The sequence below is a fragment of the Marmota monax genome, unplaced genomic scaffold (genome assembly GCF_021218885.2).
Source record: "Marmota monax isolate L192 unplaced genomic scaffold, Marmota_monax_Labrador192_F-V1.1 WCK01_AAM20220418_F8-fsc00004, whole genome shotgun sequence".
Taxonomy (NCBI): domain Eukaryota; kingdom Metazoa; phylum Chordata; class Mammalia; order Rodentia; family Sciuridae; genus Marmota; species Marmota monax.
The window spans coordinates 29533683-29553181 of record NW_026692881.1 but is presented as its reverse complement, the minus strand read 5'-3'; the positions used below and the strand labels follow the sequence as shown (position 1 = coordinate 29553181).

Below are 19499 nucleotides of genomic sequence, written 5' to 3'. Positions count from 1 at the left end.
CATTTCTGTCATATAAAGGTAAGGGCCATGGTTTGGAAGACCATGGGCAGTGAAATATGGAATATCTTGGATGTATGCTTCTGAAGATGTTGTTTCTACAGATCCCTAACTTAGCAATAACCAGTATTTTGCCATGCTAGAAGACACTGAGAGCCCTTTTTAATCTGAGGCAACAGTTGTTCCCTCAGAGGCTATCCCCACTTCCTTTCCTGACTGCCTGAGCAATGGGAAAGGTTAAATCACTACATAACCCAGTTGAGCCTGAGAAAAGAAGAAAGAGAGTGTATACTTGAAACAGCTGCAAGAATTAGCCAGCTATACTAGCAAGAGCCATTGCATTTGTATGATATTTAACCAAGTGAGATAGAATATAAGATTGAATAAACAAAAATTCATTGATTTTAGTGCATATTTTCAGGAACACAAGAGATGAAATGACCTATTGAGGATTACAGAAAAAATGGTAAAAAGTTGTTATGGAGTGACTATTAGAAGCCTGGAAAAGTCAATGGCCAATACAAAGTGAAAGTGAAACACCTGAGTTGCCCCAGCAGATAGAAGAGAAAGGGATTAAAAAAAACAAGAGACAGGAAATATGCTGGAATGGGATATATTATATAAGGCCAAAAGGACTATGGAGAAGTTCAGCTTCATGAAGGCCTGGAGGCCTTACCATTCACCAAGATCATTAGGAATATACTGATGAGAAGGATACTAGTATCATAAAGAAGTTTAGTGTTGCCTTCCTTTTGTAGACTAGAGCTGAAAATAGGAAAGGCAGTCACAGGGATAGATTTGTTAATTTCCATGAAGTGAGGGACATGGGTGCCCAGAGTAATAAAGGACAGATGTCAATGCTTAACTGCCAGACTCAGGAGCCATAATTACCATAATTAAATTAACAAGAATGTAGGTGCTGCCAAGGGGATTGGTCCACAAAGAATTGTAGGGATGATTAATAAAGCATGGTTTCTTGAGAGGTGAAATAGGTAGTCAGCCAACAATGGTGCTTTTGGGTGTCTAGTTTTCCATTAAGCAAGGAAGGTGGAACAGGAAGTTGAAGGTGGTTGCTTCAATGGAAAGTCATGATTCTCTGCTCAGTTCTCAGACTTAATTTTCAAATCCAGAATCCATTGACTAAACAGGTGGCTGGATCTGAAGGAAAAACACTAAAACGTCTTGAAAAATTTATAAAATTATCCCTGAAGAGACTTAATGCCACAAACTTGAGAATATATCCAATAATATACATTGCTATATAAATGGTGCAAGGGGAATAAACAATCATTTTGTCTATTAGTAGACATGAGATCAGAAGTGACACACATACCCATGGACTCAAATTGTCATAATGGCACCTTATTAGGGTTGGGGGTCAAGGTGCAGTGGGGGTGGGGTGGTAGAGGGAAGCAAGTAACAGATGGTTGCTCACAGTGGACCAACTGTGTCTGTGAATCCATCCAGTGATAATTTCCCCAGTCCTTAAGTGTGTATTTAGAACTTATGTACAAAGTAGTTGGAGTAATCACTGTATTATGTTCATGGCTCTTACAATTAGATGAAGCACAGTGGGGAAAAACCAATCTCAATCTCTAAAACTGCCCCTCCTAATCACAACAGTACTAAGTGGTATAGTGAAAAACAGTGCCACCATGGAAAATTTACCATATTTCCATTTATTTTTTTAGGTAAATAATTCAGACTTTTCAGATTCAGGCACTTTTCCATTTTATACAACTAAAAAGCTATTGAAGATAAACAATTCTCATCAGTTTTGTAATTATTTGTTACATTATATTGCACACCCTCACTAGAACCAACAACAAAACCCCTTTAATTCTATATGTGAAAAGAGAAGCTAGGTGACCAAATGAAGATGGAATAAAACACTAAAACTGGAGCCAGGCTATGTCTGTGAATGATCTCTCCAGTACCAGCCCAATGATGCTTACCACTAGAACTCTGACAGTACAGAGGTAAAACACTGGCATAGAGTCTGAGAACTGATTCCATGGAACGATGACCAAACTGAAAGCTGACACATTAACTCGTCTTTGTTACCCATAAACCAGCTTAGAAAGAGCAATAGCAGCAAAGATGGCCTGACTGAAAGGCATCTGTGAATGTTAACCTGTTTAAATCTCGTGTGGCCTTCTAAAAAATAAATAATAAACTTAAAAAAATATTCTGTCCATGTTATTCTCTTAACAATGAAATGATTTTTAAATTGTCTAATTTACATTTCACTACTGGAAGAAATTTAAATGACAAAAAACCCATCAAATATATTTGATCTCACACAATGATTAGAATATTTTATTTTACTTTGCCCATGGTGACAACCTAATAAATAGGATTATCTCTAAGGCATGGAAAACATTAATACCAGCCTTCTTTTGCTTAATAAAAGAGGCACTGAACTTAAATAAGCACACAAATACAAAAGCTTAAAAATAAAACCCTAAACATTTAAATCATTTACATATATATTCAACTTTGTGAATTTTTTACACTTAGCTGAACTTTTCAGGTAAGTGTATATTTTTATCCACAACATTCTGCATCAAAAAGTAGTTTCATTTTGATATATTAAATAACTGTAACTTCTTGTGCTTTCTAAAAAAATACAGTATATCTTTGTTAATAGCCTTAAAACTCATATATTTTGAAATATAAAATCATAAATCACAACTACATTTGTTTTCTCACATTTCATTTTCAGGGAACATTTAAAGAATAAATGTACTTTTGACACATATCAGTAATAAATATGTTAAAAATATTAAATACAAAAAGATTTAATCATTTTAAGGGACACAGACAAGCATTATTTTCAGAGTAAAGTGGCCAACACAACAAAGACTTTAGTAAGAGAAATGGATATGTGAACAGGGAATATGTAAATTGAAGAAAAGAATTTAAAAAATCCAAAGGCTGTAAGTGGAGATGAGAGATTAGACATGTTATGTATGGTCCCTATAGATGAATTAGATAAGATATTATAGAGAGACAGATTTCCACTCAATTATAAAGAACAGTTAGTTATCTGATGATAGAAAATGCAATAACAGGAGATGGTGAGTTTCTGGTCATTAACGGTACTCAGACATAAGCTAGATCAATGGCTGGGTAAATTATTTCCACAGGCCAAATTCAGCCCCACCAGATGTTTTATAATAAAGTTTTATTGGATCACCACCACTCCCACTCATTTCCATACTGGCTCTGGCTGCTTAAGCAGTAGAGGAAGAACTTTGTGTAGATGCAACAGGCTGTAGAGACCACAAATCTTGAGATATTTACTATCTGGCCTTTCAAAGAAAATAAATTTACAGACTCATGTGGAGAAGGTAACAGGAATTCAAGATCTGTATGGGAATCTAACAACCCCTAAGAGAATGATTATTCAGTGTTTAGGAAAGTGCCTAACTTACAAATTTAGTTGTATAGGTTCCTTACACTGTAAGAGAGCCCAGCTAAGTTGGTGAGTGGGATTCATAATTCACACTGCATTCAGTTTTCAAGTTGTATGCCATGATTTGGGACTTTGTCTGCCAGAGGAGAAGCACTTGTCTAATTTGCACAAAGGCATCTAAGGGATCAAAATTTGCTGCACACATCTCTAATAATGTTTACAAAAGTAACACCTCTAAGATCTTACAACATGAATATTCTTCTGCTAAAACTCAGTCTCTCCTAAGCCAGTGCTGGGAATGAAAATAAATGTTCCCTAAAGAGTTTTCATTTTATGAAAAATTCTTGAAAATACCACTCTCTTTCAAAAAGATGCACTGTAAGTTGGCATATTAAGGGCTCTGAGAAGTAATGTCAGTTGAAAAACAAACAACAGAGCCATTTTTAATTTTAGTATATGCATTTTCCAAAACTGTTTAATTATGGAACCCTTTTTTATGAACCTATCTTAATACCTCACATAATTCATGTTCTGGAGAATGACGTTCTATGCATCATTTATAGTACCTCTGGGTTACAAACTCCTTCAGGACAGAAAACACATACTTTTTCTTATTCATCACAGGCTTTAGCACACTACCTAAGAAAGAAATGAATTGACTTAATTCTAGTAAATGCAAATAATCCATGTGGTACCTGAAATGCTTAATTTCATTAATTAAAGCATGATTTAACTATTTATGTGACAGGAACACAAAGTTATCCTATTTTCATGGAATCCATTAGCCATTTAGTAGTATAACATTAAAATAATCCTGCACAAGTATATATTTGAAGTATGTTCCCCCTGCTCTATGGTAAGGATTTATTTATATACTTATTCAGAATACAGTATATATTTTAAAGTTTGATAATTGATAAATTATCTAACAGATTGACAAATTCAGTCAGTAAAAGCAAATTACCTGAAGAACGTGACAAAAAACTGCACAAGATCCATGATTGTATTGTGTTGTGAGAATGCGATCTGAAAAATCAAAACGAAAGAAAGTTTGAAACTTACAGAATCCAAGTTCTTCTTGAAAACCTGAGGTGAAGTTTTATGGCATTTATAAATACAATATTTCCAAGTCTTTAAGACAGTTGGATCTCCTTATTAATAATCAAAAATATGCTGGCATTAAAATTTTATCTAGAATGCCTAATATATTCAACTACTAATGATAGTCTTTGCATAGTCTATGACATTGAGTGGTTAAAACTGTTATAAAATTATTTCAAGAATGTGAGCTAACAGTTCTATGTAAAATGCTATGACAGATTAAATATGCTTAACTAAAATATGCAAATGAGTTTCTACATCTAGTAATAATCACATTTTCAATTAATGTAACTGAAAATTCCTTGTGAAATGAAACAAAAATTCAACTTTATTACAGGAAATTGAGAAAATGGTTTTCCCCTCCATACCCTTGTCCAGGGAAAAGGCATACTCACATACAAATATTTTGCTACACACCAACAAAGTATAAAATATATAATTTTAAAATCACATTAACAAAAGATAATTGTGAAAGGTGAAATAAGCAAAAAAGCTACAACTGTTCCTGATTTCAATTAACATTATAGAGATTACACTGTGACACTTCTCCTGAAGAGGTATTATAGACTGTATTAGGCAACAGTGGCGCATCTAGAGAGACAATAACCAATTTTGAAAGATAGCTCACTGACTAGCCATGTATATTTTAGAAAACTAGGTAATCTACTCATATCTCAGTTTTCCCATATGTAATGGTAATGATAAATGCAACTATCACATAATGTGAGGATAAAATATATAATTAATCGGAATTAAAAATAGAATTAATAGAAATTTAATGTGTATAAGAATATATGGCAGGGCTGGGGATATAGCTCAGTTGGTAGAGGGCTTCCCTTGCATGCACAAGGCCCTGGGCTCAATCCACAGCAGCACTACCCAAAAAAAAATAAATAAATAAATAAATAAATATATATATATATATATATATATATATATATATATAATTTTACACACACACACATTTATACATATACACATATATGTGTGTATATATATGTATATATGTTTTATGTGCATACATAAAAACATATATATTATAAATGTTTTTATGGCATAAAATATGTATAATACACTTTATTACATTTTTATATTATGTATAAATGAGGTGGTCAATATAAGTTGTTTCACATAGTTGAAGCTGAACAATTAAGGTATTGACTATTCTTCTAGGGAATATCATTTTCTTATAATAATCTTTTATGAAAATCTTTTATATATGTAACAGAATTTCCATTTTTCTCAAAATAGACTAACAGAGATGACTTTTCTCTCCTGCTTTAAACAATTAAAAAATAAAGAAAATATATAAAACAATCAATTTCAGACAATGAACAAGTGACAAAGGAGGACTTTAATCCCTGAAACCAAAAGAGATGAGCTCTACATCTGTCCCAGATTTCAATGCAAGGTAATAACACCATGAAAATTAAATAGCTTTCTAAAATGAGGAAGATCAATTGTTTTCTGGGTTGCAGTGCTAAATCTATCTAGAACAGTGAAACATTTTATCTAAAATATAAAGTATTATAAAAGACTTAAAAAACACTAAACTATCAGATTGATGCATAACTTATTAGACTACAAAAACTAACTGGCTGAAATTTTTCATTTAGTTGTGCAAAACTAAGTGCAATCTGTTCTATGCCTAGGCTGGTAACCCCAGTTTGCTTTTCTATTTAGTTTCCTGGTAACACCTGTTGAGCTATTTTAGTTGGAGGTTATGGAAGAGATGAGGAAAAAGTGCTCTATTTCAGTGTTTGATTCCTAAAATAAGATGGTGCCTAATCTATTTAATCTCCATGTCCTGTTTACTTTATTGTTATTCCAGATTGGAAGAAAACATAACTGATGAGCAACTTCAAAATCAACCCAAAACAGATTGTTGGTAAGTATATCTTGTCAAGCTGTACTGAAGTGCACTTTTGTTGATAGAAGAGAGTGTAAATAGTTGAAAAATGTTAATAAAGTTGAACCATTTTGTTATGGAATTGTGCATGATGTTAAGAGGGTTTTTGTTTGTGAAATGTATATATTAAAATAATAAAATTTGAGAAACTAAAAAAGACAATAACAACAAACACACAGAACAAAATATTTAAAATGAAGTGAAATTCAGTCAATACCTAGGCTAAAAAAAAAGTAGGCAAAAAAAAGTTTCACAATAATACACCTACAAGCACCAAAAATACAGTCAAAATAAGTAGAAATACAATGTCTGGACACACAGAATTTGACACGAAGTTACAGAAGAAATTCTTAAGATGTATATCTCTTTTGGAATTCATCTGATCAAGCAGACCAAAAATTAATTTCAAAGAAATAAAATAAAGTCTCTATTCTCCTGCAGCTTGCTTTCTAATAACTGGAGAAAGAAACAACCAGGTATACTTGTTAAGTGGGTATCATAATTTTCAACAGTAGTAAGTGTTCTGAAGGAAAAACCAAAGTGATATGATGAAGTAATTGTGTGGCTAATTTAGATCAGGACTACAGAGGTGACATATGAGCTCATATCCCAATAATATGTTTAAAGCCATCACTAAGACATGTTGGCAAAGGCTTCTAAAGTATAAAGATGATGCTTAGGCTATACATATTTTAAACAACTAAAGGGAAGTCACAAGAGCTCAGGGGACAGAGTAAGTGCAAATACATATGGATTGGCAATGGGAAATAATCCCCTAGTCCCTGGCCATGATATAGAGTTTGCGACATATTATAAGAGCAATAGGAACCTCTGAAGGTTTTGAGGTATGGAGTTACATGATTTATCAAGAGGAAATCACACTGGGTAGGAAAGACATAGATAGTAAAGGAAAGTGAGGAGCTAAGACAGGAGGATATTTGATTTTTCTAGATATGAGGTGATAATAATTTGCATAACAGAAGTAGTCATGGTGACAAAAGAATAAGTAGTTAGGGACCTAGTCTAGAGAGAGAGAAGACATGCTGAAAAATATGATATGACAGATGAATGAAAGGGAGGACTCAGAAGGAATAATTAGGTTTGCTCTGAGCAACTGGGCAGATGACATTCTACTTAATAAGAAGCAGAAAACAAGAGAAGGTCCATATGACTTAACAGATAAAGAAAGAAAAGCATGTTTAGAATATGTTAAATATGAGATACCTATAAAATATTCAAAAATAAATTATTAAGTACTAGTTTGGAGAACAGTGGAAAGGTTAATTTTAATTACTTGGAAGTCAAAATAAGGTAAATGTCATTTAAAATAATATATAGGGTGATATTTCTTAAAGACAGGAGAAACTGTATGGTATTTTTTAGAAAATAGGCTAGACAACAGAAAAATAAAGTCTAAGAGTAAGCTCAAGGGTATCCCCCATTATTAGAACTAAAATTTTTAAAATGTTTAAAATTATCCAGGAGGAAAACAGGAGACCATTATGCTGAGATTGTAAAGGAAGAGCAATGGCACAAGAAGAAAGCACTGGTCGATTTAGTCTGTTAAGTAAGATGAAGTTGGAAATATGAGTATTATATCTGACGATATGAACTTCAAAATTAAATAGATGTACTTCCAATTAAGTGTTGGAGATTTTAATCTGAAAGGATAATATGGAGAATAGGGACTAGGAGAAAATACAAACTACATACTGAACTTCCAGTGAAGTCTGTATGAATCAGAGCAGAATACTATGGAACAAAGGCTTTTAAAAAATCTTTTCTTTGAACCATAGAATGTAAAGAAAAATGAAACAATGTAAACTAGTACTTAAAAATAGTAGTCTTCTAGGTTATATTATCAGATTCAAATATAATTAAATTAAAACTAAATACAAATATGACAAAAACTAGCTGAAGCAATGGAAAAATTTAAAGATACAATCCATGGGGCAGAGTGCTAGGTAGGCAGTGATACTGCTTGCTTAGTTTTCAACATTCCTGAATGCCCACCTAAAAAGATACAGCAACTGTAATATTTTTTAAAAATTCAGACTGCGATATTTAAAAAAAATTGGCAATAACTTCAACAAAAATTAACTGACATATTAATTAGTCCCTTAAATGCAAAAACACAGAAAGGTGTACATAAACCACAGACGTAAGTTGTAACATGATACCAGTGTCTGTGTGGGAAGAAAAAGAGGAAATAACAGGAAAATCCAAAAAGTCCAAACACTATTCACATGAAACCCATGAGCCAATTTTAATACAGGAAAAAAGGAGAAGTATCTCTGCCTAATTTAAAACCAGATGAGTACAGGGTTCCTTGGAAAATTCTAAAAAGGGTTAGACCACATGAATTTTCAGGAGCAAACAATCATATCTTCATTTCAGGATATACCCCAGATTGAAGAGAAACTACTCAACATGAAAATCAAAATTAAGCAATACAGGGTAAATAAAGGCAAAGGAAAGAAGAACCAAATAAATGGGTAGAGGAACACAACCAGAAAATCTTAGAGAAAGTGAAATATTTTTAGGAAAAAAACAATACATATTCAGATTATGGACTTGCTATCAATTTCTTTGTGCACTGTCAATTTAACTTAGTATTATCACTCTAAAATAATTGTTAGTCTTTAACATATAAATCATTCAACATTAATTTCATTTAACTGATGCCTAAGTAGTAGGAATAACCAACAGTATTATAATAAATTTAAATGGGCAAAGCATATGATTCCAAGCTGGTACTACAAAATTGCATTATGTTATATTTGTTTTTTTGTGGGTCCATATAACTAAGAATTTTAGAGCAAAAAACACAATTTGAAGTAATTAAGCAAAACATAGACACATGTGAAAATATCTATGATTTCCTTCATTTGCCCAAAGAATATTTAGTCAAGGAAGGCTATAAAAGTTATAACCATAAAGTAAAGCACTAAACAGTCTAAAACTTGAATTAATTGCATTATTGTATCTAATAACAATACAGTTTAAAAACTTTAAAAGTTTTGATGAGAGATATGAATGCTATTTTGATTTAAACTTATGTTTAGATTATAAACTGAGATGCCATTACTAGGTGGTATATAATCCTCTGAATTAACACTATTTTCCAAATTGTCATAAACGATAGTTTCTCACAAATTAAGTTGCAATATAATATCTGCACACTAAAAATCGGACTGAAGACCTCAACCAATTTCTGTTACAGACAATATTATCTTACCTTTCTGGGTAAGTAAAATGGTAGGATAAAATTAACAGGGGAGGTCACTGTTAAAAATGGTAACTGAAATATAAATTGCCTTAAAAACTGAAGCCAGGAATACCCCAAAGGAACCAATTTATTAACAGAATAGTGCTGATGAGTAAATGTAGACTCAGCACATATAGGCTGAACAGTGCTCCACACTGAGTATTCAACAGGAGAGTCGACACTATAATAATTGTGCAAATATTTCAAAATGTGTCTTCATTTTTGACTCTTTAGGAAATTCCACAGGAGATAATCTAGAGAAAACCCTGTCTCAAACCAAGCAAGGCCAAGCAGACAGTCTACTGTGACACAGGCTCTAAAACCAAGACTGGGCGGGGTGTAGTACTGCACACATGTAATTCCAGCAACTCAGGAGGGTGAAGCAGAAGGACTGCAAGTCCAAGGCCAGCCTCAGCAACTTAGTGAGATCCTAAGAAGCTTAGCAAGACCCTATCTCAAAATAAAAAACAGAGAGGACTGGGGATGTGGTTCATTGATAAAGCAGATCTGGGTTCAATCCTCAGTACCAGAAAAATAAGTCAGTAAGTAAATAAATAAATAAGACTGGACTGATTCTAGAAATGAAAGACAGATTTCAAGGGTAATTTGGAAAAACTGACAAGCGAGACCAAGCAGACAATCAGATTTCCTTTTGCTATAGTTTGAATGTGTTTTTCACATTTAAACTGAGCTGATAATGCTTTCCTTAAAATTCATGTTTATAGTATTAGGAGATGGAGCCTTTGGGTGCTAGAGTTAGAGTTAGAAGAGGCAATGAAGATGGGGCCCAAATGATAGGATTAATGGCTTTATAAGAAGAGAGACATTTCTAAGCTCCAAGGCTCCCTCCTACTCACTAATTACATCCTCCACTACGTTATAACACAACAAGAAGGGCTTTAATAGATGTCAGAACTTTGGTATTGGACTTCCCAGCCTCCAGAACTATAAGAAATGGATTCCTCTTCCTTACATGTTACCAAGTCTGTGGTATTCCGTCATACCAAGAAAAACAGACTAAGATACTTTTCAAGATTTCTCTTATTGTATGTCAATTTATCCATTCATCAAATATTCTATTAAGTATCTACTTCATTCTGGATTCTATGCCAGGTACTTAGATTAAGTGACAGGGAAAAAAAGTTCTTAGTAGAAGGAGCAGACAATTAATGGTGATAATAATGAATTATATCTTGTTTTGCAACTTGAAAAGAGCTAATGAAATAAAGAAAGGAAAAATATCCTATCTTTCATTATGCAAGTGGTTGGGACAAGAAATCATTCCTAAGTGTATAAAATACATCTGGCTGTGCTCAATTTTCCTTTATGGAGAGTAGCATGCCCTAACTCCAAACCCCTTCCAATGAAACCAGAGGCCTGTGGGGGGAAGAGGAATGCATACAAAGGGATGACCACTCTAGATGGGGTTGGAACTGGTCTTTACGGGGTTTTCTCCTCATAATCCAGGTCTCACCTCAGGTCTCAGGCTTCTCAGAGACATGCATCAAAACTAGTCCTTCTCCTTACTCTAAACTATTGTGTGAACATTTTCTTTAATACTGTAACTTGAAATTATTTTACTGGGTGGTCATTAGACTATCTTTTCCCAGTAAAATGTAGGCTCTTTGAAAATAGTGAATTTATTCATATTGTTTATTGCACTTATCCCAACAGTTAGAACAGTATTTGGAACATTGCACATAGAAAACAGTTCATTAGAGCTGGGGTTGTGGTTTAGTGGTAGAACACTTGCCTAGCATGTGTGAGGCACTGGGTTTGATCCTCAGCAACACATAAATATAAACAAATAAAATAAATGTACTGTGTCTATTTACAACTAAAAAATTTTTTTAAGAGAAAAGTTTGCTGAATCAATGAATAAATTCCATAGCAAACTTAACACTAAGAATATTATCAGAGTTTCATATGCTGTTACTAAGATACAGATGCTATTGAGAGAAACATTAAAAATTTATATTTATCTGAATCTCTTACACAAATAATTCAAATAAATTACAAAATTACTTTCCAACTTCAGATCGTAAACTGATTTTTCCTAATAAAATTGATATTTATTATAGAATTCAAAGCATTGGGAAACATACATTTTCATATACATGTATATGTTTCTGTTTTGTTACAATTCTAGCTGTACTATAAGTAAAATATTAAAAATATATTTTGTACCTCAGTTTCTTAATTTCAGCAATGAACACTCTAAACTATGTTGTTTCTAGCAACTTCTTTCAGAAGGTGAATGAGATCAGATTTCAATCTTCTGGTTTAAATTAAGTGGCACTACCTGAAGCATTATTTCTTTGCCTATGAAAAACAAATGAGATTGCCTTAAAAGAATGGTTTTTTAGGAAAGATCCAAGATGGCAGGCTAGAGGAAGGCATCATTCTGTGTGCCTCTCTGACCTGGGATTCAAGTAATAAACTACTGCTTCTCTTCCAGTAATACAGTACCCCCTCAGTGGAATCACAACCACTGTTCCCATGCAGGAATCCAGAACTCAGCATCAGAGCAGGGCTCCCAACTACTTGCACACATAGACTCTCAGGTGTCTGAGCAGGTCCACCAGCATCAGCACCCACGCAGGACTCCTGGCTGCCCACCTGCACAGATATACGGGGCACCATTCACTGGCAGGACACCAGCCACTACTACGCACAGGAAATCCTGCCGCCACTCCCGTATGGAACCCCATCTACCAACGTGGGGCTCCCCTAGTTGCCTCCATCTTGGGACTCTGCAGCCACTACCATAGTCCCTTATGTGCAGTAGCCTGCCTGAACCCAAGAACATGGCACAGACTCTGAAGATAGCTGACAGCCATAGTACTGAATGCCACAGAGCTGCATCTCTGAACATATCGCCCAAAGCCATTGCCCATCCCCACCATCTGACTCAATTCCCCATTTCTGAAAGCAGCTGCCTCCATCTTGGGTCAATTTCGTCACCATCTTTAGTTGGGGCAACTCCCAGTTTGGAAGACAGGCTTGGCAGGTACTGACAATTTCCCCGGCAGCCACTATCCCGGCATAGTGACTGCCCAATACAAAACAGCTCTTCAAGGTGGGTGTGCAGGCCCCAGAGCACAATTCAAAAGACCTCTGGAGAGGAAGGTCCCCATTAGGAAGTAGAAAGGGAGAGAATGAGTGAGAAACAGTTTAGAGACTAATTTAGAGACCAGGAACTGTGAGGTCTACAGGTGAGATGAGGAGATAAGATCAGGTGCCCACATCACAGGAGTAGGACCCAAAGGAGATCCTTGGGGGGCAGTTCCAATCAGGACCTGTGAATGCCATACCCCAATTCCAGGTGCCCTGTACTCAAGAAGAACCCCCCCACTCTGGTAAACTTCACCATCCTGAGGAAGAAGATACCAGCAAACAACAGGCAATCCCTCCTATGAGATGAGACGGGAATCAGGAAAGATACTGATCTCCAGCCAAAACAATCCTTGTTTCTTCCTCTGAGATTTTTTTCCCCTCCCTCTTTATTTCCCGGCCCTCACATCTTCAACGTATGTGAAGCCAAGTACTTTGCATGAATTAAGACTGGGATGTCTAGATAGTATATTACACTTGGGTTGTATATTCTTTTTTCTCTTACCTTTATATTTTTTTATTTTTCTTAATATTTATGTGTGTTTGTTTTATGTATTCTACTGTCTTTACACTTGTCTACCCCAAATCACTTCCTCTTTCTTCTCCTGCTACTAAGAATCTTCTTTAGATTTCTCTTTCATACTTCCTAAGATCTAGTAATTCTATACCCTCACCTCCTACCCCCTCAGCATCTCATCCTACACCTCACTACTGGTTCTTTGTCCACCATCAGAAACTGTAAACCCTTTTGCAAACTTACTGTTTATATTGTAGATAATACTGAACTGACCAAGCTGTAAATATCTTAATAGCAACTATTTGGCTTAAGGATGTATATACTCTGTGTTGGGATCTGTTAACACTGATCTTCCCCTCAAATGAGAGGTAGTGAAACCCTGCAGGGGCACTATAATGGCTCAAATCTGCAGTGCTAGAAGGGAAGACACATGAACAACATAAAAAAAGAAAAAACAAGAGAAGAAAGTGCCCCAAACAAATGAAGATACTATATTATTAGAATTCATGGCCAGCACAACAGAAGAAATTACAAGAGAAGGAGTTCAGGATGTACATAATTAAAGTGTTATGTGAATTAAAGAACGATATAAGAGAGCAAATATAGGAAGCAAAAGATCATTTTGACAAAGAGCTATAGAAACAAATACAGGAAGCAAAATATTACTTCAATATGGAAATAGAGGTTCTGAAAAAAAAACAGAAATCCTTGAAATTAAACAATAAACCAAATTACAAGCTCGATTGTAAGCACCACCAATAGATTACACCACTTGGAAGACAGAACCTCAGACAATGAAGACAAAATAATCTTGAAAATAATATTTTCCACACAGAGCAGAACATTCAAGAAATAAGGGATAGCATGAAAAGACCAAATTTAAGAATTACTGGGATACAGGAAGGCACAGAATTCTCAATGAAAGGAATGAACACTTTATTCAATGAAATAATATCAGAAAATATTCCAAACATGAAGAATAAATTGAAAAACCAAATATAAGATGCTTACAGGACACCAAGTATACAAAACCATACAGATCCACACCAAGACATTATAATAAAAATGCCTAGCAAACAGAATGAGAATTTTAAAAGCCACAAGAGAAAGGAAACAGATTACATATAGGGGGAAACCAATTAGGATAAATGCTGATTTTTCAACCCAGACCCTGAAATCTAGAAGATCCTAGAACAACATATGTCAAGCTCTAAAAGAAAATGATGTCAACCAAGAATCTTATATCCAGCAAAATTAATCTTTAGATTTGATATTGAAATTTTAAAAATCCATGATAAACAAAAATTTAAAAGAATTTAAAACTAGAAAGCTTGCACTACAGAACATCATTGGCACAATTTTCCATGAGGAGGAAATGAAAAACAACAATGAAAAACAGCAGAAGAAAGTATCACACTAAAGAAAAAACTAATCAAAGAAGAAACCAGGTCAAGTTAAAATACCAAAAATAAACAAAAATGGCTGGGAATACAAGTGATGTCTCAATAATAACACTGAATGCTAATGGCTTAAGCTCACCATAAGACATAGACTGGCAGATTGAATTTTAAAAAAAGAACCAAAATATGCTGCCTCCAAGAGATTTATCTCATAGGAAATGACATACACAGACTAAAGGTGAAAAGTTGGGAAAAAACATACCACTCACAAGGACTGCAGAAATAAGCATGGGTTTCCATCTTCATATCAAATAAAGTGGACGTTAAGTTAAAGGTAATCAAAAGGGACACAAAAGAACATTTCATACTGCTCAAGGGAACCGTATACCAACAAGACATAACAATAATAAATATATATGCCCGAAACAATGGAGCATCTATGTTCATCAAACAAACTATTCTCAACTTCCAGAGTCTATTAAATAGACAACAACATGATAATTCTGGGTGACTTTAACACACCTCCTCACCACAGGATAGATTTTCCAGACAAAAACTGAAAAAAGCAACTGTAAAACTCAATAATTCAATCAATAACATAGACTTAACTGACATATATAGAATATTTCATTCTTCTCAGCAGTACATGGATCCTTCTCTAAAACAGACCATATATTATGTCTCAAAGCAACTCTTAGCAAATATAAAAAAGTTGAGATTCTATTAGATCATTATGGAATAAAATTAAAAATAGATGATAAAATGAAAAATAAAATTTACAATAATACCTATTGAATGAACAATGGGGTTGCAAAAGACATCAAGAAGGAGATTAACAAATTCATACTTTATAAGGAAACAGATATATGTAAAATTGTGGTATGTAGGTGTAATAAGAATTGTAATACAAAAAAACCCCACAAAGTACATGTATAAAGACATGAATTGGCATGAACATACTTTATATGCAAAGATATGAAAAACTGTGCTCTATATGTGTAATAAGAATTGTAATGCATTCCGCAGTTGTGTATTTTTAAAAAATAAATTCAATTAAATTAAAAAAAGGAATGAGAAATAAAAGAGGTAAATGAGAACACTGATACAACATATAAAAATCTCTGGGACACTATGAAGGCAGTTCTAAGAGGAAAGTTCATTAATGGAGTTCATTCCTTTAAAGAAGAAAAAGTCAACAAATAAATGACCTAACATTACATCTCAAAGCCCTAGAAAAAGAAGAACAAATCAACACAAAAAGCAGAAGAAGACAGAAAGTAATTAAAATCAGAGATGAAATCAATGAAATTGAAACAAAAGAAACAACTAAAAAAACTGAAAGAACAAAAAGTTGGTTCCTTGACAAAAATAAATAAAAGTGATAAATGCTTACCATGCTAATGAAGAGAAGGAGAGAGAAAACATGAATTACTAACACACATGATAAAAAAGGAAATATCACGACAGACACTACAGAAACACAGAAGATAATTAGAAATTGTTTCGAAAACTTGTACTTCAATAAATAGAAACTATCAAAGACATTGACAAATTTCTAGAGTCATATGATTTGCCCAAATGGAATCAGGAGGATATACACAGTTTAAACAGATCAATTTCAACTGATGAAATAGAAGATGCTATCAGAAGCCTACCAACCAAGAAAAGCCCAGAACGGATGGATACACAGCCACACAGCTGAGTTCTACCAGACCTTTAAAGAAGAAATAATATCAATACTCTTCAATTTATTTCAGGAAATTGAAAAAGAGGCAGCACTTCCCAACTCATTCTATGAGGCCAACATCACCCAGATTCTAAAATCAGACAAAGACACATCAAAGAAAACTTGAGACAAATATATTAATGAACATATATACAAAAAGTTCTCAATAAAATTCTGGCAAATCAAATACAAAAACATATCAAAAAATAGTGCACCACAATCAAGTGGGGTTCATCTCAGAGATGCAAGATTGGTTTGATATATGGAAATGAATAAATGTAATTCATCACATCAACAGACTTAAAGATAAGAATCATATGATCATCTTAATATATGCAGAAAAGGGATTTGACAAAACACAGCACCCCTTCCTTTTCAAAGCATTAGAAAAACTAGGGATAACAGGAACATATCTCAAGATCATAGAGGTCTATGCTAACCCCCAGTCCAACATCATTCTAAATGGAAATAAATTGAAAGCATTCCCTCTAAAAACTGGAACAAGACAGGGATGCACTCTTTTATCACTTCTATTTAACATAGTTCTTGAAAGTCTACCCAGAACAATTAGAGATGAAAGAAATTAAAAGATATGCATAGGAAAAAAGAAATTAAATTAGCACTATTTGCTGACGATATGATTCTATACCTAGAAGAGCCAACAAGTTCCACCAGAAAACTTCTAGAACTAATAAATAAATTCAGCAAAGTAGCAGGATACAAAATCAACATTTAAAAATCAAAGACATTTCTGTATATCAGTGAGAAAACCTCTAAAAGAAAAACTACCTCATTTACAATAGCCTAAAAAAAATTAAATACTTGGGAATCAACATAATGAAAGAAGTAAAAGACCTCTACAATGAAAACTACAGAATGCTAAAGAAAGAATTTTAAAAGACCTTAGAAAATGGGAAGATCTATCTTGTTTTTGGATAGGCAGAATTAATATTGTCAAATTGACCATACTACCAAAAGCACTATACAGATTTAATGCAATCCCAATCAGAATCCCAATGACATTCCTCATAGAAATAGAAAAAGCACTCATGAACTTCATCTGGAAATTTAAGAGACCCAGAATAGCCAAAACAATCCTTAGCAAGAAGAGTGAAGCTGGTGGCATCACTATACTAGACCTCAAACTATACTACAAAGATATAGTAACAAAAATAGCATGGTATTGGCACCAAAATAGACTCATAGACCAATAATACAGAATAGAGGACACAGAGACAAACCCACACAAATACAGTTATCTCATATTAGACAAAGGCATCAAAAACATTGGAGAAAAGATAGCCTATTCAACAAGTGGTGCTGGGAAAACTGGAAATGCATATTCAGCAAAATGAAATTAAAACCTTATCTCTCACCATGACAAACTTAACTCAAAGTGGATCAAGGACCTAGGAATTAGACCAAAGATCCTATGCATAAATCAAGAAAAAGTAGGACCAAATCTTCATCATGTTGGATTAGGCAGTGACTTCCTTAACAAGACTCCCATAGCTCAAGAAATAAAATCAAGAATCAATAAATGGGATGGATTCAAACTAAAAAGCTTCTTCTCAGCAAAAGAAACAATCAGTGAGGTGAATAGAGAGCCTACAGAATGGGAGCATATTTTTACCACACGCACATCAGATAGAGCACTAATCTCTAGGGTATATAAAGAACTCAAAAATCTTAACACACAAAAAAAAAACCCAAATAACCCAATCAATAAATGGGTCAAGGACCTGAATAGACACTTTGCAAAAGATGATATACAATCAACAAATTTATGAAAAAATGTTCAACTCTCTAGCAATTAGAGAAAAGCAAAAACTACTCTGTGATTTCTCACTCCAGTCAGAATGGCAGCTATTAAGAATACAAACAAAAATAAGTGTTGGCAAGGATGTGGGGGAAAAGGCACACTCATACATTGCCCATTGCTGGTGGGATTGGAAATTGGTGCAACCAATCTGGAAAGCAGTTATGTAGATTCCTTGGAAAACTTGGAATGGAACCATCATTTGACCCAGTTATCCCACTCCTATATTTATACTCTAAGGACTTAAAAACAGCCTACTGCAGAGACATAGCCACATCAATGTTTATAGCAGCATGACTCACAATAGCTAAATTGTGGAACCAACCTAGATGCCTTCAGTAGATGAATGAATTAAAAATAATGTGATATAGATATATACGATCGGATATTACTCAGCATTATAAGAGAATAAAATCATGGCATTTGCAGGTAAATGGATTGAGTTGGAGAATATTATGCTAAGTAAAGTAAGCCAATCCCAAAAAAAACAAAGGCCCAATGTTTTCTCTGATATGTGGATGGTGACCCATAATGGGAATGGGTGGGGAGCATGGGAGAAATGGAGGAAATTTAGATGTGGCAAAGGGGAAGAAGGGAAGGGGCGGGGGAATAGGGGTAGAAAAGACAGTGAAATGATAGCCTAAGTATATGTATGAAGACAGGAATGGTGTGACTCTACTTTGTGTATAACCAGAGACATGAAAAATTGTGTGCTGTATGCGTGCTATGAATTGAAATGCTTTCTACTAACATATATAACAAACTAGAATAAATAAATTAATTAAAAAACAGAAAAAAAAATGTTTAACTCTATAAAGACATAATTTTTTTAAAAAAAGAATGGTTATTTAGCTAACTACATTTGTCCCACTACCAGTGGGACAAATCAATAACAACAAAATGCTAAATATGTAGTTACCCTGAGGATATATTCTCAGGATATGGACTATTTCTAACTCTAAAATCTATAAATATCTAATAAGAAAGATTTGTATTGACCAATACCATGATTAGAACAAGATTTTCTACAAAAAAAATAAAAATAAATTTTTAAAAATCAGTTTTTAAAAACCAGAGACATGAAAAATTGTTCTCTATATGTGTGATATAAGTGGAATCATATAATATATAACAAATCAGAATAAAAAATTAACATTATTAAAAATAAATTTAAAATCCATTTTAAATTAAAAACAAAGTAAGTATTTTTCATTTTGACTCTGTGATCAT

The 19499-nt window shown here is 33.8% G+C and overlaps 1 protein-coding gene across 2 annotated transcripts in view; it reads right to left on the bottom strand.

Annotated features, from left to right (window-relative positions):
• Positions 1 to 19499, bottom strand: part of Atrnl1 (attractin like 1) — a 725103-nt gene that overhangs the window by 403636 nt on the left and 301968 nt on the right. For both annotated transcript variants that reach the window (XM_058581325.1, XM_046450211.2), the window contains one exon: positions 4380 to 4441. In XM_058581325.1, the coding sequence (XP_058437308.1) occupies positions 4380 to 4441 (62 nt within the window). The remainder of the gene's footprint in view (positions 1 to 4379; positions 4442 to 19499) is intronic.